Here is a 23,665-nt window from a genome sequence, read left to right on the forward strand (position 1 = left end):
TTAAATAAGCTGCTTCTCTTTCCACTGTTTATTATTAATGTACAAAATATACAAAATCAAAAGAAAAAACTCCTCAAATCCATTGTGGTTCTAACCCAAGACCCTGCACAAAACCAACCCACTGTTTTCATAGAAAACAACTGATACCAAGACAGGGGAAGGAAAGGACTGGGAGGGCCCTGCGTCTACCCAGGACGCCTCACACTGACAGGGTTCCACGTGGGGAAGGAGCAAGCCCACTCCCAAAGGCAGTGCATGTAGTGCGTCAGGCCCGGTGTACCCGGTTGAAGTTGATGGAAGCTGGTCTCACGGAAGTGTTTAATGGAGTCTCTAAAACGGCTGTAGGCAAGAGAGGCCTAACACGGCAGACCTCCCTCTGCCAGCTACAACTTTTAACTGGATGCAGATATGAGTGTGCCATCACTGAACCTAGCAGACCCACAAGGACTTGGGTACTAACGGTTGCAGTCTTCCTTGAGAAAGGACTCAACAGTGGGCCCATGTGGGGCACAAGAGGGAGCAGTTCCAGAACACATTCCACCAGCCTGAGCCCCAGTGCAACGGGATATATGGTACCCCTCACCACCCCTCACCCTGTGAGGATAACGAGCTTGGCTTGGATGGTTTCCTAAGTGCAGCTGACCAACTCAGTTCCGTGTGCAAGTGGAGAGCAGAGTCTCCGGGGTGCCCAGCTTTAGGTTCTCAGGCACCGGGGCTAATACTGAAAGGGGTTTGGGACACAGGGCAGACCTCCTCACAAAGTGAAGCCAGCAGTCTCGGCAGTCCAGCAGAGTCCAGTCTCTCCTCTCCAACTGGAGGGATATGTACATCAATGCGCACCAGTGATCAGGAACCCCCAGGAACCCAGCCAGGTGGGAACTGAGGGGGCCGGCTCCTCATCAGCTGGGGAAAGGGGAAGTGAGCCTCACAGAAGCCATAACTGAGTGGAAGGAGCAAGGCTGCAGTCCACAGGGTGTGGGTGGGGAGGCAGGCCTATGGCAGTGGGGGACCATTGACCCCCGGGTGATAGAAGGCACAGTTGTTCTCATAGCGGCAGTTGCCCTTCATCATGAAATGTCGACACACGGGGCGGTTTGACATATCTGTTGGAAAGACGGCACAAAGGTTAGAAAACAGCTGAGATCCATCACCACCCACCCTCCCACCCCAGTCCTGAGCAACTGGGGCGTCTGCAGAGACACCGTACTTGGGGGATCTGAGTCAGGATAGGGGGTAGTAAAAACTGCCTTCCTTGCTTACAGAGAAGGCAAAGAGATGGAACCTCATGTTCTTTCTACCTCTCCCAACTCCCCCAAATCTGGTGTGGGACACTAAAATCCACGTATATGTGGGAAGAGAAGTGTCCTCACCTCCTCCGTGACTGTGGCCTCCATCATGCCCTCGGTGACCGCCTCCCCCATGGCCATCATGACCACGGTGCTCATGAGGTGGTGGCCCTCGATGGTCATGGCCTCGATGACTAGGGACATCATGTGGCCGGTGGCCATGGGGTCCGTGTCCAGGGCCTTCATGGGGACGATGTCCACCACCAGAACCCATTCCTCCTCCAGGGCCTTCATGGGATCGATGTCCACTGCCCATTCCAGGTCCTTCATGGGATCGATGTCCACTGCCCATTCCTCCACCAGGGCCTTCATGGGGGCGATGCCCACTGCTGCTGCCCATGCTCCCACCAGGGCCTTCATGTGGGCGATGCCCACCACCTCCAACCATGCCTCCTCCACCAGGACCCCCTCGGCCATTTGGGGGGCCTCCTCCAGAACGACCTCCTCTGGCTCCTCGGAATGGAGGGGGTGGTGGTGGCTCATTTCCTCCACGACCTCCTCGGCCTCTGTGGTATGGCCCAGGACCAGGTCCTGGACCCCCACGCATTGGGCCACCTCGCATGGGATCGCCTGGGCCATCCCAGAAGGGATCACCTCCCCGAGGAGGGGGTGGGGGACCCAGGAGACGTGGACCCACTGGTCCACCAGGGCCTCCATGGGGACCTGTTAGAGAAAGGAGGGGAATCAATCAGTCATCTGTTCCATTCTGCCACTGCCCCCTCTAACTGGACCCCGCCCACCCTCAGCTGCCCCGGGCTGTCGGAACAAAGCAGTAAGCTCACTGAGTCCCTCTCACCTACCCGGCATAGGTCCTCCAGGGCCAGGTGGGAAATGCTGCATACCCTTGGGGCCCCCAGGGCCTCCTGGTGGGAAGCCATTGGCTACAGGACCAGGTCCTAGGAGTCCGTGTGGTACTGTAAAGGAAAACAGGAGTCAGTCACAAAGAGGGTTCTAAGAATGGCATGGCTTCCCACCCAAGTGTGCCCAACTGATCTCAGACCAACCTGGCAGAGCCATGCTTTCTGTCCAGTTTTCCCCTCCCACTTCTTCCCAGTGGCAACAGTCCCATGCTCTTCAGCATCTGGGAACCCCGGCCCCCCTCTGCTACAGGGCATCCTCCCCAGGCCCCTGTGGCTGGCTCTGAGGATTACCCAACATCTGCTTGAGCTTGTCTGAGTAGTCTGGCTGTTTCAGCAGTTCCTCCGAAGGGTGGCTGTTTGGACTGCCCTGTGAGCAAGTAAAGCGACAGTTAAGAGAGTGCCGGCCAGGAGAAAGAAGAGCTTACATGGAACTGGAAGGCCGAGAACGGGGAGAAGCTGGGCACAGGCACAGGCTGAGTCCCAGACCAGCCTGGGCTACACAGTGAGGCCTTTGTGCAAAACTGAAACCCAACACCACCTTCAATGGAAAAAACAAACACAAACATGCAAACACTAAAAACTAGGGTGAAGAGTGGAAGACAGAATCTGAAGACAGCGTGGGGAGGCTCACTTGAGGAAGAGGGCTCACGTACCATGATGGAGGTGAGGATCTCCTGGACATTGATGCCTCCTCCTCCAGGGCCCTGGGGACTCTTCCCAGCTCCCATGCTTCCCATAAGATTGGCCAGAACTGGAGGCAGCTTGGAGCCTCCTGCCCCATCAGGGGAGCCACCAGACCCTCCAGGCTCCAGGGTCTCGACATACGGTGCCTCCTCCATGGAACACTCCTGAGAACAGAAGGAAACAATCAGGGCTGTGGAAAACAACACAGATATTCTGAGGTTCCACACACCAGTGTCCAAAGACTCACCTCATCCAAGGGGATGAGCTTCGGGGGGATGGGCTCATAGGGCTCAGGGTCAGGCTCGTGAGGACTGTCAGGAACACCACAGGTGAGGAGAGAAAAGGAACACAACCACATTAATTCAGTCCCCTGAAGTTCTTTCTAGTGCCTCCCTAAGTCATCATGGGACCCACATCACGTTCCACAGTACAGGCGTCCCACACCTCCGGCACTAACACCTATGCTCACCTCTCCTTGTTCAGGAAGAGCTCCTGAAGGATGCCCTTTTCCCGCTCAGCCTGGATATATCGCTCCTGGCTATTGCTTCCGGGGATGACAAGAGGTGAGGGCAGAGCCAGGGGCCGAGGACACACCCAGGGCACTTTCTCCTCCATGTTGTCGTGGCTTAGTCGCCGGGCTGTCTCAAAAGCATGTCGGTCTGACAATATCTCACGCTTAGCTGCCTCACCAAAGTCTTTGATCTTGTTCACATTCACTGCAAGGGAGGCAGAGGCCAGGAGAACAAGTGAGTGAGACTGCCTGTGCTCACACTCTAGGACCGACCCAGGGACCACAGGGACCTCGCATCGCACCTCGTTCAGTTTCATCCAGTTCAAAGTAGAAATATTCTCTCAGCTTGCCCTCTTCAGGCCACGTCACAGTTTTCCTCTTTCTGCCCTTCCGAGTCAGCTGGTTAGGATCACCAGGGCTCTCCACAGGCTTGACATCCAGAGCTCCTGGCTCCGAAGAGGCTGAAATCAAGACAGATTTCAGAAGAGGCTGTAGCAAGCAAAGATCCAGCCCAAGCCGCAGCCTTTCAGAAAAGGCCCAAATCCAGGCAGGGTAGCTACCTGCATCCATGAGCTCTGGGACTTCAACAGGCGGCACCGGGGTGCCGGGGCGGTCCGTGTCCATGGGCTCAGCAGGGGGTGCTGGCTCTGGGGAGGAAGGCTTGGCCGTGCTTGGCTCAGTGCTTGTTTTCCCTTCAAAGGGGCTGGGCTGTTACCAAAGAGAAAGCATCCAATGAACTTACAGGACACCCAGGGCAGCGAATCCAGGACCCTAGATGCCTGATGGTCCCACCTCGCGTAACACCAGAATGTACTCCTGAGGTCACCCACAACTGCTCCTGGTATGGTGCCCTGCCTTCTGCACCCCACACACCCGGTCACCAAAATTCACTTCCAGGGCTCATACCTTGGCAGCGGTAGGGGACAGAACCTTCTTCTTCTTCTTAATTTTGATGCCTGGGACAGGGGCTGAATTGAGAGCGTCCAGAAAACCCAGGCCTTCCATAGCTACAGAAGGAAAGAGTGGCGTGAATGAACCTCCTTCACAATTCTATTCCTGCAGAGTCCAGGCAGAAAATAAAGGTGGGCCAGTGGGGTCCCTGCCTGAGGGGACCAGGAAGCAAGGTTCACACGGGAAACCCCATTATTCCATCTTTCTTTTGGCAGCCATGACTTTGATCATAATTCTAGGATGCATATTCATTAAGCAAGCTGCTGAAAACACCAGACGGTTCGGCCATGAAGGAGACAGCTGATACGGTTATCACTTGAGAGGGCACAGCTTGTCACCTATCTAACATGACTCTCACAGAAGGGAATTCCAGAAGTACAAAAATTCTAGGATGCCAAGACATTAAAGGCAAAGCAAAGGAAACTGTTGAAGGGCACAGAATTCCCCCACCCCGAAGAGCGTTCTCTGTGCTGAGGGCACTCCAAGAGGACTCACGCTGTGGTGGGATGATCTTCACTTTGATTTCTTTGGTGGCATTGGGGGTTGTGTTGAGGGGCTTGTACTTCTTCTCCGCAGGGGGGGCAGCATCTCCTGGAGCAGCCGTGGCACTGCAAAAAAGGAACGGTCAACACTCCCCAACCTCTCCTCCTCTCCAAAGCCCCCTTAGAAACCCACACCAGTGCTCTTACCTCTGCCGCTTGAGGGGGATGGGCTTCAGATTGTACTTGTCGGACACCACCACAGTGCTCGAGTTCTTCTTCACAGGCACCAAAGATGGGGTGTCCAGCTCTAGTCCTGGGGAGAAACATGTCGATGGCAGTTCAATCTGACCCTCACTGACCCTGCCTATCACCACCCCTAGATGGTCCAGCCTTGAATACATGCCCCCAGCTTCTCCTTCAGCCTTTCTTCCTCAGAGTTTGAAATCACAAACCACTGGCTGTGTATATCGATAGCCCTGCAAAGCCAGCCAACGGCCTTACCAGTGGAACGGAACTTGGCGTGACTTGGTGCCGTGGTCCGCAGTGACTTGGGCTTCTCCTTCTTCTTCTCTGGGACCTCCTCAGCCCGGGTCTCAGCCTTCACCTCAGTCAAAGGTCGCTCAGGAAGCGTAGTTCGGCTTTTCCCCTCTTCTTTCCGCTTCTTTTTCTCTTTCTCTGTTATGGAAAAACAAAGCAGGTAGGAGTTCATTAGACAAGAGAAGACTGCCAGAGGTGAAGAACGAGCCGGGACCCCAAGAGCTGCAGGCTGACAGACAGGGTAAAGGGCCAGGGGAGCTTACCTGCAGGCTGGGTACTGCTTTGGGAGCGGATGACAGCCATCCAGTCGCTGACAAGGACTGAAGCCAATTTCCGGAGCTCTGTAGGTAAGAAAGGGAAAAAAGTACTTATTTAGTAGTAATTCAATAATATTTCCAGTAACAGAAAATAGGAGGCTTTAAAAAAAAAAAAAAGTTGTTAAATCTGTCTTAAGACTATAACATCTTGAAGTAGGAAAATTAAGAAACCTCTGAGGTGGCCTTTTCCCCTGACTGCTCCTGTTGGGGGCAATGACTTCAGTCAACAGTAAGAAGGTGGACTGAGAGCACTCCAGCAGCCCATTTATGTGTTAGGAAGCAGTTTATATAGAGAAAAAAGATGCCTAAGAATCTAGGGAGGAGACTAGTTCCGACCCTGAGAACTTCCTGTGGCCGTCCCTGGGGCTCTTCTTTGGCACTCATCTTCTGCAATCACGCGGACTCACTTAGCAAGATGGCCACACACTATGAACCTGTCTTTCTGTAACAGCCACACGCTGCGGCTTCTGTCTCACGGCACTCACAGGGCAGGAAGATCTCAAAACCTGTTTGGAGCTGGGCATGCTGCACCTTTGACTCCAACTTGGAAGTCAAGGCAGAGGCAAGAGGATCTCAGAGTTTGAAGCCAGCCTGGTCTACATAGAGTACCAGCCTAGCTAGGGATATAGTAAGACCTTGTTTCTCAAAAACAAAACAAAGCTGGGCGGTGATGGCGCACCTCAGAGTTTGAAGCCAGCCTGGTCTACAGAGTGAGTTCCAGGACACCAAGGTCTATATAGAGAGACCCTGTCTCTCAAAAAGAAATAGAAAAAGGGAGTGAGGAAAGACAGGAATAAAAGAACCCATAAAGGAAACAAGAGCGAAGGCCGCGACGGTCCAGGAAGGGCCCTGGCACCCACCTTCATCCTCACTCGACTTGCTCAGCTGCTTCACTAGTTTTGCTGTGTTGTTCTGTAAGAGAAGGAGATGGCAGAGAGGTAAACGCCAGGAAACAAAGGGCCCACTCAGTGCTAACCAAACACCTCGGCAGCACTGGCCTACTTTATCCTCCAAAACCTGGAGACTCTTTTTTTTTTTTTTAAACTGATTTAAGAAAGGGCCTTTCTTTATAACCCTGGGTGGCCTGAAACTCACAGAGATCCACATACCTCTGCCTCCCAAGTACTGGGAATTAAAGGGGTGAGCCACCATGCCCAGTTATAGACACATTCTTACTTAATCCTAAAAGGACCCAGTTAGGGCCCAGCAGCATGACGTCTGCCTTGGAGAACTACATCAACCGAACCATTGTGTTATCACTTCTGATGGGAGAATGAGTGTGGAAACACTAAAAGGTTTTGACCAGATCATTAATTTGATTTTGGATGAAAGCCATGAGAGGGTGTTCAGCTCTTCACAAGGAGAGAACAAGTCACATTAGGATCATACATCGTGAGAGGTGACAATGTGGTAGTCATTGGAGAAATTGAAGAGACAGACTGTGCCGGGCGGTGGTGGCACACACCTTTAATCCCAGCACTCGGGAGGCAGAGCCAGGCAGATCTCTGTGAGTTCGAGGCCAGCCTGGTCTACAGAGCGAGATCCAGGAAAGGCACAAAGCTACACAGAGAAACCCTGTCTCGAAAAACCAAAAAAAAAAAAAAAAAAAAAAAAAAAGTGAAAGACTCTGCACTCGACTTGGGGGAACATCCGAGCAGAGCCTCTGAACTCTGTAGCACACTGAAGACTTAGGATGTGCTTAGATGGCTGTAAATCCTGTACAGAAAATGCTTGTTCTGAAGATGGTGTTTAGACTTTTTTATGAGTGTAATTGTGGATTTTGACTGTGTTCGTATATTGTTTTATGTAAATTTAAATTATTTCTATATTTTTATTGGTAAACATTGCCTAAATTAATAAATGTGGTTGCCTCATTATTTTTCTACTAAATGATATAAAAATCTAAGGATCACTTTGAAAACTTAGAAAATACCATTACTTTTGGTAATTTATTATTTATGGAAAATTGGCTATAAAGAGAACTTACACTATTACTGTAACATACGTGCAAATAATAGTAAAAAAACGAGACATGTTTCTGTGTTTATTTATTTATTTTTTTAAGAAAATCACTAGACAGTAAATTGTCTTCTACAGGTACCTGAGTCGTACCTGAGATGTTTATCCCACTGCCCTATAGAGGTTGAAGAACTGTTCCTTATGTTTAAGAGATGTGAATAAGAATTTTGGTTGAGCCGGGCGGTGGTGGCGCACACATTTAATCCCAGCACTCGGGAGGCAGAGGAGGCGGATCTCTGTGAGTTCAAGGCCAGCCTGGGCTACCAAGTGAGTCCCAGGAAAGGCGCAAAGCTACACAGAGAAACCCTGTCTCAAAAAACCAAAAAAAAAAAAAAAAAAAAAAAGAATTTTGGTTGAGTAGTGAAACAACTTGCAAACTTAAATTGCAACAAAAATTAATAGAAAGTAAGAATGACCAGGAGGATGCAGAAAAAAATCTTTAGATGCCCAGTAAGGTCGCAGAATTCAGTATTTGAAAACAGATTCTGTGTATCTCAAATACCGTTGTACTGCTGAATCTTTTAAAAAAGAATGGGGGCCGGGCGGTGGTGGCCCACGCCTTTAATCCCAGCACTCGGGAGGCAGAGGCAGGTGGATCTCTGTGAGTTCGAGGCCAGCCTGGGCTACAGAGCTAGTTCAGGACAGGCTCCAAAGCTACAGAGAAACCCTGTCTCGAAAAACCAAAAAAAGATTGGGGAACATCTGCCATTCAAGAAGCTTGTGTTCAGTGCTGCGGGTTTTTACTTAAATCCAGAGCAGTGCTCTGCTGCCACACTCTGTTTGCCTGTTCCATGAAGCTGCTTTCTTGACTTTTCAAACACAGAAGCAATGTTGTAGGTCATGTTTACATACTTTAAGCATTCACAAAACTCAGTTTCATGTATGGGCCAAATGGGTATCTGGATACAATAGAAAAATGTGTACATTCTTGTAATTCAAATAAAATCAGTCTTTAAAAAAAAGGAAAAGAAAAAAGACCCAGTTAGAGTGGCTGGAGACACAGCTCAGTTGGCAGAGTGCTAGACTAGACCCAGTCACAGGCCAGTGTGTCCCCACTTTAGAGATGGAAAACTGAGGCTCAGATATACAAAGTGTTCTACGTCATATGCCTGATAAAGGAAATAAATCCACATCGAGTATTCCAACTCCAAATTCCCATTTTCCTCTGCCAATCTACCTCATAAATTCCAGACTGCCACCCATCAGAACTGGAGTGGTTCTCATCAGTCAGGCTAACCCAGAAAGGAAGTGTGGAGGTACCTGCTTGAGATGGTCCACAGTAAGCGGGAGGTGCTGCAGGGTCAGCAGAATCTGCTGTAGGAGAGGAACGTTGTTGGTTGTCTTTGAATATGTTAGCCAGTTGTTCAGAAGCTTGTAGCCACCAACATCAATAAACCTGCAGGCAGGGGGATCAGAATCTGTTAAGCCCTTCCTAGTTTTTGTTTTTGTTTGTTTGTTTTGAGACAGGGTTTCTCTGTGTAGTTTTGGTGCCTGTCTTAGATCTCACTCTGTAGACCAGGCTGGCCTTGAACTCACAGAGATCTGCCTGGCTCTGCCTCCCAGAGTGTTGGGATTAAAGGCGTGTGCCGCCACCACAGGGCGCCCTTCCTAGTTTTACAACTAGCAAGCTCACATGCCCAGTGACCCAGAAACCCCATGCCTTCCCTTCCCCCGTCCCACTTACTTGACCAGCACTTCTGGGGCCCGGGTCTGCAGGATGATGTTCAAGTACGTGCATCGACTCACCATCTTTCGCGCTTCCTTCATCAGACTAGAAACAAGAGTCAAGTTAGACATGGAGCAGAGCATTTGCTATCAGAATTGACATTTCAGAGTCACTGCCCAGGCTAGCCTCTGCTCCTCAGTGCCAGGATGACAGGCATGAGGCACACTATGACAGCTAACGTCTTATAGCAGAGGACTCCAGTCCTGGGAGTCCTGGAGCCCCTTGATGACATTCTTTGCTCCAGAGGTGGTCACCAGTCTTCCAGGACTATGGAATGAATCTACAGTCTCATGGAAACCTAGGGGAGCATGGAAGGCAGCAGAGCCACCCGGGAGAGCACCCTCCTGTCCTAACACAGACACAACTGCCTCCAGGTGGGGTCAGGGCTCACACATTTCCCCTTGTAATCACACTGGCTTAGCTGTTTCCTTTTCTCAGGAAAGCCTAAGATCTCTGAAGGAAAAAGACGTTTGGGATAGGCACAACATGACCCAAAACACAAGCAAGAGTTCTGTTATAGGTCCCCTCTTTACCTCCCATCCTAACTCTTCCTCTAAGTTCCCCGGCTTGCATCCCATCATGCTTGCATGCCACGACTCTCTTGGGATTATGAACCAAATCCCAGCCAGTAGCCAGGAGATCACTTTTCTCTTGTCACAATCTGCCTGCACATGGCTTCTTCCTTCCCATTTACTCTTCTCTTACTCATCTAAACTCAGCCACAAGTAGTCCTCTCTTCTGCCTAGGACCCTCACAAGAGCACAAACTTACCTGAAGATCTTGGAAATTCCGTCCACACTCTTCACTTCTCCGTCCCGAGTAAGGAAGCTATCCAGGCCCTTGAGAAGTTCTTTGGGGTCTATGGGACCAGAACCCATGATGGTGGTTTCTGAGGTAAAAGGAAAAAAAGAAAACAACCCACATGATGAATGGTAGCAAAGACAGCCCCACTAACTGATAATTCCCACTGGCACATCTAAGACAGTGACTAATTAATCTATGTTCAACTGTACTATTCTCTAGGTCAGTAAAATCAAGTCTGTGCTCACAAAACAGCCTTGGCAACTTAAGTGTGGGGTTAATGCAGGATGGACCTGAAAGGTAACTCGAGTGAAGGCCCGGGCAGCCTACCTCTCATTCCCAGTTAAACCCTTTCCAGGACAGTTACACTTCACAAGAGTGTATCAGGGCTAGGACCCATGATAAGATGCTCAATTCTTCTTGCTTGTAAGAAGGTCCTGTCTCCAGTTAGCTGCTGCTAATTTTGATTGGGGGTGGGGGGTGGCCAGGACACAGACACAGCTGTAGCTTCCTAAAGTAACTGAGCCAACCCTGGGTATCTGGGTAAACATTTTCAAGAATCAATCATCCTCTCCCCAAAAATCAATTCCCTTTTATCTTGGCTGTTGAAGTCATAATCACAAATGGCAGAACGTGTCAGCTAAAGTGGATGATGGAGAAAACACCAGGGAGCTCAGCAGCTTTCAGAAACAAATGACTAAAAAGGAGAGCAGGCAGGCTCCCATCAGCCCTCAGTAACGTTACTAACTGAACAAACACCAAACAAGCTTTTATTGTTCCAAAGTTTAAGAGAAGCTTGGCTCGTGGTTTCAAAAGCAAAGATGCAAACCTGACCCTCTCCTGCCCTCAAAATTCACCACTGTCCAAGACTCCCAAGAAAAGCCCACAGCAAGAACCAGAAACTGGGAACCAAAGAAGTACTGAAGCTGACAAAGTGGATACCACTTCAAACTGGGCTGGGAAAGAAAGAGTTAAAAGCTACACTCCTTCCAGGGAAAAGAAGCTATTCCTAGGCCAGAATTCCAGAGAGATAATTAGGGCTGATATGGTTCTAATTGAGAGTTTCAGCCACAACTCTATCACCACTAGCTTCCGAGGACCAAAAACATAAACCTCCTCATCAGCAGTGAGGTGGCCAGGCCAGTGTGAGTAGGAAAGAGGCAAAGGCCCCCACGCATCTTTCCCATCACAGAAACAGCAGAGGCAGCCCCACAAGGGTGAATACCAACCAGTCTTTAACAAAAAAAAAAAAAAAAAATTGCATTTCCTAAAGAAAACAGGATTCTTGCAATATAAGTTGTTTGTTCTCAAACCAGGAAATAAAGATATGTAGAAAGTGTGACTATTTTCCTGGCTTAGACACGTTTAACCTCAGCAAAGAGGCTGTCAAAGACAAGAGTGATCCTCCAGACAGAACAAGATAAAAATTTAGTTTTTATATATATATTTATATATTTAAAAGTGATTATTTATATATATATATATAAATAATCACTTTTAAATGTAGACTTCCTAATAACCCAAGGCAGCAGCAACAGCAGCAGGAAATCAGCCCAGGGAATGGAAGGGTAGCAGTAGTCTGCTCTGGAGGCTGAAGCCTGCAGCTGAACACAGGGAGAGATGCAGGGAAGAAATGCTAAGCATTCAGCAAAACTTGTTAATTGCTATTGCCCAATACCCTGGAATGTGAGGTCAGAGGAGGAAAACATTCAAGAACACTGGAAACGTTTACAATTTAGGGGACAAATTCAATGATGTGTGGCTATCTGTGCACAGCAGAGAGGACATCTCCTGTGTCTAAGACAGCTGTGATTTGTGGAAGCTTCCGGTCTAGTAACAGATTTCCCATCTGTTAAGACTGAAAAAGGAATGAATGGGCCCAAAGTAATAATACATATAAGCAATCTAGACTAAGAAATTTAAAAATCTTTTATACATACATAAGCCTATAGAACCCCAAATGACAAGGTATGCAATTTGACAAGCCTTGAATTAAACATTACTTCATTCCAGTCCCTCTGAACAGAGCTGACTGAAACCCAGAGCTGAACATTATCTCCTTTGTATCTCTATCTAGGAACTAATAAGCCTAACTCAAATGTTCCTTCATTCAATTGTCATACAAGACAGAGGACAGCCACCTTTACAGAAACTGGACCAATGAGTACAAAGCTGTCTAGTGCCCTGTGATGGAAATGGGCCCTAGGTATTTTAAAATGCCCATCTATATAAATATAAAAGCACAATAGTCAAGGAAGCTGGGAGACAAAACAGGCATATTAAGATGCATGTTATTTCTCACTGTTACTTATATTTGGATGACTGAATTTGTCTCCTCATAGTAAAATGTAAATTTTCTCAGTGCCTTTTCTTCAGTGGTCTTTATTCCTTATTATTCCCAAATGCCTTACAATCTAGGTCCCCATTTTCACAGGCAAGCTATAAGGTCTTCCAGTGGGAACAAAGGAAGAATCCATCATGCTTGGAGCAGGTCTATGATGAAGGCCTGAAGCTGCATTGACCAGTGGGCAGGGACAGTGCCCAAGTATTCCCCACTCTGTTCTGGAGTTTGAAGCCGAGGAAACTGTAACCATAAAGAACTCAGGTCATGTTTTTGTTTTTTCAACCAATTGCTAGTCTCCTTGAAGCCCACAGACAAAAGGAGACAAAGGAAGGAAGCCTGCAGTGTGCCTCCACCTTCTAAACTCTGGGAATGTTCTACGGTTCTTAATAGAGATACCAAATTCCTAACCCTGACTGCAAAGTGAATTTGACTTGAGGGTTATTTGGTTTAAAATGGTGGAAAAGCATCTAGCCTGGCTAGTCACTAAACATCTACCACCACTACTGAGTCCTCAATCAGTTTAGGTCCATGCAAGCCAGGGGGCCTTACAAAGGTCTTCTGACAAGAGGACAGAAGTGCCAGCTCTTCTTTGCTGGGGCCTGAGCACCTCCTGATGCAAAATGCCTCGCTCTTCCCCCAGCATCTCAAGAGCTTCCTGGTCTGACCCAATAGTGGAATGGACTGTCTCAGGGGATTCACAGCTTCTGTACCTTTGCATGGTAAGGCCCTACTCCTCCCTCATCGTTATTTTGAAAATCAGGTAATCTTGCTCCCGGGAAGACTATTTGGCTTTCAGTAAGATGTAAAATTATGTCCACCACCCTGACCCTCAAGGAAAGACCCCCAAATAGAGCTCTGGCCGCGCCATGAGAATCAGGCTCTCCAAGGTTCCCTAGAAAGCCTTGCTTTTCATGTCCCATGCAAGGAAGGTCTTCTTTACTAATCCCCTGCTCACTAGAGATCAGGAACCCCAGTGGGTGGAATGCTCAGCTCCCAAGGTAGGTATGCTGCAGAGGCACCTGGCAAACTGCTCAAAAGATAAAAAAGACGTGTGGTAAATAGACATGTGGAAGAGGCCCTCCCATTCAATCAGAAGTCCAAGTAATAATGAGAATCCACAGCCAGCAGAAAATGAGCCCTGTTGCACCCAAAGTCACCACAGAACAGGTCCAAAGGCTTGTACACTCTGCCTAGAAACTCCACACTTCAATGCAGAACTTTAAATACAAAAATGAAAAGTAGAAGAAGAAACTGTCGAAGACTGTGACTTGAAAAAGAGGTAAGAACCAGACACCCAACACCACCCTCGAGGGTGTGGCTTTAACATGCACCAAGTGCCACAGCACTGACCAGGCAGAATGAAGAGCACATTCTCGTCTCAATGCTTTAAAGGAATTTCTTTTTAGGAAGGAAGGAAAAAGAAATTCAAAAAGGTGGCTCTTTGGAAAAAAGAAAGGTTGTGAAATGTAATACCAGAAATGTTTTGCTTACCAGAAACCGTAGCTTGAATCCCCCTGCCTCGAGTTTACACCTGCAGCCTCCTTTCCTAAAGATTCACTTCTCATCCTAGTGCCAACATACAGGAACTAAGCAACGGCAGAGGGTGATGGCACTGAGCACAAAGAGTTTATCCCCAAACTGAGAGGTGAGAATAAGGATGATTCATAAGAAAGTCCTACAAGCACCAACCCTCCCCCAAGACTGTTACAGAGCAACGACATTTGGAAGTACAAGGACCCGTCCTGAGCAGAATGGCACATTTCAGCTTCATTAGGCCCAATTGTCTACTCAAGTTACAAACCCTGTGTCTTGCCCCAATCTCCCAAACCTAACGCACAGTTGGGGTTTAGTTTTTCACACCTGTCAACTGAAGCAGGGTGCATGTCCAAGCTTGTGATGAGTGGAAGGTGGGAATAAACGCATCGGGCTGACCGTTAAACACATAAACTAGAACTACACGATTGGGACAGCCTGCATTCCTGTTTTCATTAAGCTTTTATCCCTGTAAGATGCTTCATAAAAGATAAAAGAAACGGAAAGCTATTCTCCCAGGCAGCTCTCTGCACAGGGAGAGAAAGCATCTGCTTGGGGGTGGAGTTACCAGAGGAAGCAAGCTGATTACATCACCTTTCAAAGTGGCTCCTCCCCCTTGACCAAGTTTCTAGGGCAGCCCTAAGCTGACTGGCAAAAAGAGAAAAACAAAGGAGAGGGACGCCATTTTGTTATAGAGAGGACGACTCAAAATTTAAAAAGCCATCCACAGCTGCCGGTAGCTTTACTTACACTATAAAGAACTAAGTAATAAAGAAATAGAAAGAAAAAAAGTCATCCCTCCACCACCACCCCTGACCTATTTTAATTCAGTTTAAGAGCTTACTGAAAATAAAATCAATTAATATACAATTTTCTGCGGGTTAAGAATTTGAATTTGTAACTGAAGTTCAATTTGCTACCGCCGACCACCCCAATCCTCCCCATAACCGGAATGGGGGAGGATTTGGACCCCTCAACAAACAGGGTTGAGGCGGGAGGACAGGAGAAAAATGGGTCAAGACACAACCTGCAACGCCGCTTGGAAGACAAAAGGACAAGGAAAAGTCGCCATATTTGAAGCAGGGAAGAAAAAAACTCTTTTAACGACACAAATCTTCTAGAAAGCTAGCATTCAATTGCACTAATGGCTTTTAAAATTATACTCCTGAGTTCACATTTCCCAACCTTTCCACCCTCTTAACTGTATCCAACCACTAAAAAGTATCAAGTTAAAATGTTAATCACTTTTGCCTTTAAATAACCTATGCAATCTGAAACAATTACAAGACATTCTTTACCTCCCCAAATGTTATATTGTATGTACTTGTTACTAAGATTATATTTTGCCCTAAATTTAAGTGTCTTGCAATCTTTATTCCTAGATTGCCACCTATTTTAACCACACAATATATCCCAAGCAAATTACATTAAAATTGAGAGGATTTAACAATCACTTTAAAGACACAGCCAGCTAATACTTCTCTCTGCCCATCTCCTTACCCTGCAATCTTTATGTACAGATTGCTTATTAATCTGGCAAATTGAAAGGCGCTCTGCTTGTCTCACACACAAAGAAGTGGGACTTCTGGGCCACAAGATCCACCATCTTTTGTATGTGAGCTCATTAACCCTTTTGAAGACTGCTAACCAGAGGAAGGTAACCATTCCTCCTTATAATAGCAAAGGCTTATGCTTTGGCAGTCTGGAAATTTGCTGGATTATCAAGGGTTAACCGTCAATATCCTCACTTGCTGGCCCTCCCTGCACCCTCTCCTTGCCTGCTCCACAGCAGGGAAGAGGCAGGTGGTAGGGGAGAGAGAACAAAGACTGTTTAGACCCACAGGACCTTTTTAATGGAGATTTAAGAGACCCGATCGGTCCTTCTCCAGTATTCTACATTTGTTCTATGGTCTCATTTCTTCCTCTCATTATTTTTGGTTTCACAACGGGAAACGTTGATTTCTTGTTGCAAGGCTGGTTTTTGAAAATTCGACACTTACTATCCAATTTTTTTGCGACGTCAGCACCTCGGGCTCAGGGGAGGGAGGGGTAAAATTTTGGAGGAAAAAAAATAAAACAACCAACCAAGACCCAAACTCAATTACTTGGGGGGCCTCATTGGATCAAAAAGTCTCTTAAAAAAGTAAAGACCAACTCAGTATTCACATTCCCCCCACCCAACTCCATTGAGGGAGGGGGGGTTCGTTGAAAAAAAAAATCCTGAGTGGATTCCAAAAAGGAAATGCTGGATGAGTGAGATTGGGTGGGTTTGGGTGGGGAGGGTGGTTGATTATTTTTGAAGTTATGTGGTGACGGTCCTTCGGCCACAGATTTCAAGTCCCAAGCAGCGTGGGCTGGTGGGGTGGGCAAGATAGGTGGGGAGGGGTAGAAGACACAAGTGGTTGGGCTGGTGGCTGCTCTTTTCCCTGTCCCCCCTCTCTCAGGATCCTTTCAAGGGCTTAGATGTTGCTGAGGCTTGTTTGTTTTCCTGATGGCCGGCCTGTCTTTCTCCGAGAAAATTCAACCTGGGGTAGAAAGAACACAAAGGAGAAAGCTGTAATCAGTACGGGTCGCCTTCCAACACCCCCGCGCGCCCTCGCCTGTTACCCCCGAACACGGCAGCCGCGCTGGGCACCCCGTGGCTGCCCAATGCACCCGTCCCGCGCCCCGCTGCCCGGACCGCCCGCTCCCGGCCAAACGTTACCGTCCGGGCGACGGAGCACCCAAACTTACCTCTAAACGAACCCCAGAATGGCGGCCGCCCGCCCGGGCGGAGTCTTTTATACCCGACCACCGCCCAACGCACCCTAACGTGATGGAGAAACGCCCCCGTCACGAGACATTGTGCGCGAGGCGAAGGCCGATTGGCCGACGAGCGGGCCGGGCCGCCCGCGGATTGGACGCCCGCCCTCCGCCTTCGGGGCGCCCCTGCCCTCGTCCCCCACTTCCGTCTCCTCCCGAGCCCCTCCGCGCCAGCGCGTGATCGCCGCGTCCGGCACCGCCCGCTCCGCCGCCGCCACCACTTCCGCCCCGGCCGGGGACGCTCACCCCGGGTTGGTCGAAACGACCCGGCGCATGCGCAGTGAGGCCAGTCCGGGCCAAAGCGCACTCAAAACTGCTCTAGTGTCCTACACTAGCTATGCAGCCTAGGAGTCACGGCGACTCGTCCAGGAAAAAAGCAATTTTGGAGGCTAGTTCGATTGTGACGCAGCTTAAATTCGCTCCTCGCTGCGGGACCCGCCCTTTGACGCTTCCGTCCGCACGCACGCGAACATCCGCCTTCCGCATTGCGAGGCGAGGCCTTGGCCCCGCCCCAGCCAGTGTCCCGAACATGCGCGGTCGCTTCCCCTGCCGGCCGGCCGTACGTCCGGCGTGCGTCAAGATGGCGGCCTCCTTGCCGCGCACGCTTCTGAGCCGGTTCCCTAACCTCTTGCGAAGCTCCTATGGCGTTCAGGTAACACCTGGGGGGCTGTCTCTGCATCCCCATGGTGTCTATACGTTCGACCCTCGCTCCGCTGCCAGGGGTCGAGGGTCACACTCTGCCCCCGTGTTTACGTCTTGGTCGTGCACCACCCTCTGGCCCCACGGCGCGCGTGTTCTCACACTGAGCATTAGGGCAAGCCAGAGTACGTGCCCTTGTCTTCTCCTGGTGCCTCGAGGCAGGGGCTGGTGGACGCCTCCTCTAGACATGCGCCCCTAACTCTAACTATGTGGTTGAATCTGGAGTTGGAGTCAATGTCCTTGTATTAATGGATCCCAGTTGTAACTTTTCTAAATGCCCCTGTGGCAGAGACGGTCTCATGCAGCCCAGGTTGACCTCGTAAGTGACCTTGAAGTCCTGATCTTTCCGCCTTCACCTCCCAGGCTATGGTATTACAGGCATGATCCACCCACTCCCTGCTCCACTTGCTAACGTCAGTTTCTTATCAGAGGATGCATGAGCTTTAATTCTGCTCCCTGGACTGAAGTCACCCTCTCGCCTCAGGTACTCACCACCCTGGAGTTTCGTGGCAGGGCAGGGAGAGTTAGCTTGAAGGCTTGTCTCGGCGACACTCCCTGAAGTGGGATTAAAGAGTGGTGACAGGGGCCACAACCGAAGTAATAACAGGCTTGATGGCTTGGAAGCTGGCGTTAGCACTCAAATTTTGTTTTGCCCCATGGAATGCTGACCTGCAGCATTTTATGAAACTGGTCAGCTCAGTGTCTTTGTTTTTGTCCCTTGTCTCATGCATCCCCTGCGTTCCATAAATCCCATTTCCATTATTTTCAAAGGGTTAGACATATTTCTCTTTTCCACCAGATCCCACTAATGCCCATCAAGCACAGAACTTTGTTTGCCAAGTTTTTGTAAATTGTTACATTACACTAACATCCTAATCCTTTACCTGGTTGTCTCATTCAATAGGATCTGATCAGAGCTAGATAGAGTGGTTGACATTTTTTGTTTGTTTTTTTGAGACAGGGTTTTTCTGTGTAGCTTTGGCACCTTTCATGGGACTCACTCTGTAGCCCAGGCTGGCCTTGAACTCAACAGAGATCTGGCCACCTATGCCACCTGAGTGCTGGGATTAAAGGCGCGCGCACGCACACGCACACGCACACACACACACACACACACACACACACACACACACACACCCCACCCCACCCCCACCCCCCACCCCCCCCCCCGAAGAAATGCTACTTTCATGTCTCTTCCTGCTGAATTATTCTGATATTTTGGACACACATTCCACCTCTCTCCCCAGAGTATAATAAACCAAATAATTGCATCCTTTTCTTGAAACTCATTCTCATTTTACTTTTCTTTTTAGGTTCCCCTCCGGACTCTTTGCACCAAAGGTCCTCCTGAGGAAGGTTCTCCGTCCTCACTTCCCATTTCCCCTTATGAGAATGAGCCGTGGAAATACCTGGATTCAGAAGGTACCCCAGATGGGGGGAAGCAAGGAAGATGGGGCCAGAAGTAAGTAGCTGGAGAAGATCCCTGCCACCTCCATCACAAATAAACTCATCTGGCCTTTATTTTCAGAGTACCAGAACCGCTATGGTTCTCGCCCCATTTGGGCCGACTACCGCCGCAATCACAAGGGTGGTGTACCCCCACAGCGTACCCGAAAGACATGTATTGTAAGTTTTTAAGGTTTTCATCTTGATGGGATGTGAAGAGGAGGCCATGGGGAAGGCAGCATCGGTCCTTTTTGTGACTGTGTTTTGTATCTTTAACGACCGGTTTCTTCTCTACAGCGTAAAAATAAAGTTGCTGGAAATCCTTGTCCTATCTGCCGGGATCACAAGTTGCATGTTGACTTTAGGGTAAGCAGACTCTTTTATCTGTAGTTAGGATTTGGGTCCTCTCTGCAGTGCTAAAGAGATCATCAGAGGTGTCTCACACTCTTTCGTATCCCTATACCTACACAGTCCCAATGACTGCCAATATGAAAACATCCTCTTTCCGGGTTTAACCCTCTACTATGGATTTTAGTGCAAAGGGTTAGTTCATTCTCTTAAAATTTGTAGTCTAAATTCCAAGTATGGAAAACACATATTTGAGCTGGACTCAATGGTGCAGGCCTTTAATCCCAGCACTTAGCAGGCAGAGGCAAGGAGATTTATGAGTTTGAGAACAGTATGGACTACAAGGAGAAACCTGTCTTGAAAAACAAACAAAAAAAAGACACGCCTGGGCGGCGGCAGCGGTGGTGGTGGTGGTGGTGGTGGTGGTGGTGGTGGTGGTGGTGGTGGTGGTGGTGCACGCCTTTGATCCCAGCACTCGGGAGGCAGAGCTAGGTGGATCTCTGTGAGATCTTGGGGGGTGGGGGGATTTATGAAGGAAAAATGTCCAAAGACAGGAGGAATTCAAGGGAAAGAACCCTATTTATTATCTACGTATTACAAATATTAGCAAATATATTGCCTTGTTTTGGGGGGCAGGAGCTTTCCTCCTTTTCCTCTTATTTTGTTTTGTTTTTCTTTCTTTTTTTTTTTTTTTTTTTGGTTTTTCGAGACAGGGTTTCTCTTTGTAGCTTTGCGCCTTTCCTGGAGCTCACTTGGTAGCCCAGGCTGGCCTCGAACTCACAGAGATCCGCCTGCCTCTGCCTCCCAAGTGCTGGGATTAAAGGCGTGTGCCACTACCGCCTGGCCTCCTTTTCCTCTTATGAGAAAGGATCTGTTTCTGTAGTTCAAGCTGACCTTAGCTCACTGTCCTCCTGTCTCTGCAGACTGAGTTCTGCAATTACCACCTTGCTTAGTTATTTCCTTCTCCTCCCAGTGTTCAGTGAGATGCTGGGACCTGGGCCTAGATGACAGATATGAAAGGAGCTACAGAGTAGAATAGATCCTTCCCCCCACAAAAGCCTTTAAAATGATGGAGTTTGCTTCTTTTTTGTCTGTTTTGGGGTTTTTTGTTTGTTTAAGACAGGGTTTCGCTGTGTAGCTTTGGAGCCTGTCCTGGATCTCGCTCTGTAGACCAGACTGGCCTTGAACTCACAGAGATCCGCTTTGCTTCTGCCTCCTAAGTGCTGGGATTACTACAACCAGATGTAGCCCAGGCTGGCCTCAAACTCATCATCCTTCTGTGTTTGCCTTTTCTTCATGTTCTACTGGGGTATGCCACCACAACGGGCAGTGTAGATGTATAAGGTGTCTACACTCAGCCTCCAGAGGTCTTGACCACCTCTTGACACATTTGTTTATCTCTTTCCTGCAGAATGTGAAACTCTTGGAACAGTTTGTTTGCGCCCACACTGGTATGATCTTCCACGCCCCATATACAGGTTAGCTTGGCATTGCTGTTAATACCGCTGGTAGATATTTGATTGCTCCTATGTACAGCACCCAGAAGTGTGATTGAAGCTTTTGGAGACTTTCATGAGGATACTCATTAGGCTAAAGCAGTTGCATGTACACAAAAGACTAAGGTGAGCCTCTCAGTAAGCCACTGTCTAAATGTGCTTTGAGTCTGGCGGTGGTGCACGCCTTTAATCCTAGCACTGGGGAGGCAGAGGCAGGTGGATCTCGGTAAATTTGAGGCTGGCCTGGTCTACAGAGTGAGTTCCAAGGCAGCCAGAACTACATAGAGAGAACCTGTCTTTAAAAAAAAAAAATACAAAGCAAACAAAAAACCCAAAAAGAACAAGAAAAACAACTAAGTTTAACAATTCAGGACTATCTCTACTTTTTACCTTTGGTGGCCTGTGGCCATGTCCAGTTTTTCATATGGTCTACATCTGCTAGCCAAGCTGAATGTCATATATCATAGACAGAGACAGAAGGACCTAAAGAGCAAGAATAACCTGAACTCACTATGTATGGGGAGGAACATAAGCCTGTGATAAGTTCCTTTTGTTTGTTTGCTTATTTATTTATTGGTTTTTCGAGACAGTGTTTCTCTGTGTAGCTTTGCTCCTTTCCTGGAACTCACATGGTAGCCCAGGCTGGCCTCACAGAGATCCCCCTGGCTCTGCCTCCCAGAGTGCTGGGATTAAAGGCGTGTGCCACCACCGCCCGGCGATAAGTTCCTTTTGTGAGGAGGCTTTTACTATCAATCTCCAGAATGGAAATATGATAATTACTGCTATTTTTGTTGTTGTTTTGTTTGTTTTTCAAGACAGGGTTTCTCTGTGTAATTTTGCTTTCTGTCCTGGATCTTGCTCTGTAGTCCAGGCTGGCCTCGAACTCACAGAGATCCACTTGACTCTGCCTCCCAGTGCTGGGATTAAAGGCATGTGCCGCTGCCGCCGCCGCCGCCGCCCGCTAATTACTGCTATCCTTATCACATTCCCTAATTTGAAGTCACTTCTTCCCTTATGGGATCTTTCTCTGGATTGTACAAGTCAGCCCTGCCTGCACTTGCCCATTGAATCTCTTCAGGCCCATCTGCAGACTTTATCACTCAGTGACATCTCTAGTGGCTAGTCATCTGAGGTCCTCCTCTAGCTCTCAGGCGGCTACAGATGGGGCAGATGGGAACTGGCTGTGTGGGAAGGTCGGGGGCAGAGGTCATTAAGTAAAGCCAGCTCCTCCATGATGAGCTAGCTGTCTCTGTATAGAAGACTCTTGCTAACTCTACTTTGGGGGATGTGCTCTGAGTTAATTTTTCTCTCTGTAGGGGTCTGTATGAGGCAGCATAAGAAGCTGACCCAGGCCATCCAGAAAGCCAGGGAGTGTGGTAAGTGAGAGCAAGGAGGCAAGGTTTTCTTAGGTGTGGCAAAGTGACTTGGACTGGAAGGTGCTTGTGTGCTCTGTCTCTGAGAACGTACTCCTGGTTTCTTCTGAATTGGGTGTGGTGCTGGAGTCTGTAGTCCCAGCTGCACATTTCAGGCTACTAGCACTACATACTGAGACGCTGTTTGAAACACGAAGGAAGAGACGTTTCTTTCCTCCCTGTACTCTGCCTCCTGAATCTTGACAGTCTTGTGTTTTGTGTTGTGCCCTCGGCAGTGTAGACATTGACGGAATGCAGCTTTGCAGGGGAGAGCCCGGGCAGGACCCTTCCTGTTCTGTCTCCTTGGCTGGGGTACAGTGTGTGGCCTGCTGAAAAGGCCTGGTGGTCCTGACTGGCCCCTCCATCTGCAGTGCCTTTGTGTGTGTTTGTTCTGGTAGTATCTCTCTTTGTCTTTGATCTCAACTGCCTTTCCTCACTTCCTCATCCTCGTTATTTCCTTTCATCCCTTAGGGCTCCTCAGTCACTACGTTCCCCAGGTTGAGCCCCGAGACGCTGACTTCAGCGCTGTCCATGGGGCTGTCAGTGTCACCCCGCCGGCCCCCACGTTACTGTCAGGCCAGCCTTGGTACCCGTGGTACAGCTGGCAGCAGCCACCAGAGAGAGAACTGTCCCGCCTTCGCCGCCTCTATCAAGGAAACCTCCTCGAAGAAAGTGGCCCCCCACCTGAGTCGATGCCTGAGGTGCCCAGTACACCACCAGCAGAAGCCTCCCCTGAGCAGACGGGCTCCCAGAGTGCTTAGAACCTGTGAACTAGGGTTATGTGATGTCATGTGTTCTGAAACGAGTCTGTTTGGGGACAGTGACGACCCTGAAGAGCAGGTGATTGCTGAAGAAGACAGACCCATCTGAGGTTGAGGAGAGAGGTCTAGATGCACATGGGAAACTGACTGGAGGGGTCCGACATGAACAGGAGACTCCTCACTTGTGTGTGTCCTGGATACTGAGTCCCTGTTTTAAACCTGTGGCCCAGCTCTTCTACAATAAAGCTGTCTCTCTCTGTCCCTGGTTTCCTTTGCGCTGACTCTGCAGAACATGGGGGTGAAGTGTATGAGATGGGGTGCTGCTGTGAGGTGGGAGGTGTCCAGTCTTAACTCACCCTGCCTGCAACTCCAGCAAGGAAAGGGTGTATAAAGGCCATTCTGTCTTGTGGGTCCCCTCGGCTGTTCACTGTGAGGCCCTGGTGAGAAGTGCTTGGTCGCCATGGCACTACAGGGCACAGACCTTCAGGAGGAGTCCTGTTGCTGGGGGACCTCCGGATTGGCCAGAAGAATGGGGTCTCCCAGGCTGCTGAACCCTGCTGTGGGGGCGGGGCGGTCCCTGGAGGCGGGTC

General features: G+C 49.0%; 2 protein-coding genes across 7 annotated transcripts; one reads left to right on the forward strand and one right to left on the reverse strand.

Annotated features, from left to right (window-relative positions):
• Ppp1r10 (protein phosphatase 1 regulatory subunit 10) lies at positions 1 to 23,637 on the reverse strand. 3 transcript variants are annotated; one of them, XM_042265587.2, is made up of 20 exons: positions 23,432 to 23,637; positions 16,112 to 16,636; positions 10,205 to 10,322; positions 9,392 to 9,478; positions 8,968 to 9,103; positions 6,549 to 6,600; positions 5,635 to 5,712; positions 5,336 to 5,509; positions 5,042 to 5,147; positions 4,848 to 4,960; positions 4,308 to 4,408; positions 3,962 to 4,109; positions 3,704 to 3,862; positions 3,360 to 3,606; positions 3,138 to 3,201; positions 2,860 to 3,054; positions 2,498 to 2,573; positions 2,147 to 2,260; positions 1,371 to 2,009; positions 1 to 1,103 (listed from the first exon to the last, which is right to left on the reverse strand). In XM_042265587.2, exons 3-20 carry the CDS (start codon positions 10,309 to 10,311, stop codon positions 994 to 996), a joined length of 2,706 nt encoding a protein of 901 aa, XP_042121521.1. In that variant the 5' UTR covers positions 10,312 to 10,322; positions 16,112 to 16,636; positions 23,432 to 23,637; the 3' UTR covers positions 1 to 993. The 3 variants fall into 3 exon arrangements, with proteins under 3 accessions (XP_042121521.1, XP_015845908.1, XP_006997347.1); XM_015990422.2 differs by lacking the exon at positions 23,432 to 23,637 and adding an exon at positions 17,160 to 17,295; XM_006997285.4 differs by lacking the exon at positions 23,432 to 23,637 and adding an exon at positions 16,845 to 17,087.
• Positions 17,432 to 23,334, forward strand: Mrps18b (mitochondrial ribosomal protein S18B). 4 transcript variants are annotated; one of them, XM_076558131.1, is made up of 8 exons: positions 17,446 to 17,565; positions 17,976 to 18,096; positions 18,926 to 19,034; positions 19,141 to 19,238; positions 19,356 to 19,424; positions 20,818 to 20,884; positions 22,219 to 22,278; positions 22,786 to 23,334. In XM_076558131.1, the coding sequence occupies exons 2-8, from the start codon at positions 18,049 to 18,051 to the stop codon at positions 23,073 to 23,075; spliced, it is 741 nt and encodes a 246-aa protein (XP_076414246.1). In that variant the 5' UTR covers positions 17,446 to 17,565; positions 17,976 to 18,048; the 3' UTR covers positions 23,076 to 23,334. The 4 variants fall into 4 exon arrangements, with proteins under 4 accessions (XP_006997348.4, XP_042121529.2, XP_076414246.1 ...); XM_006997286.4 differs by lacking the exon at positions 17,976 to 18,096 and having other exon boundaries at positions 17,432 to 17,565; XM_076558132.1 differs by lacking the exons at positions 17,446 to 17,565; positions 17,976 to 18,096 and adding an exon at positions 17,790 to 17,931.
• Positions 23,638 to 23,665: the final 28 nt, after the last annotated feature.

This window comes from Peromyscus maniculatus, chromosome 21, assembly GCF_049852395.1.
Source record: "Peromyscus maniculatus bairdii isolate BWxNUB_F1_BW_parent chromosome 21, HU_Pman_BW_mat_3.1, whole genome shotgun sequence".
Lineage (NCBI taxonomy): Eukaryota > Metazoa > Chordata > Mammalia > Rodentia > Cricetidae > Peromyscus > Peromyscus maniculatus.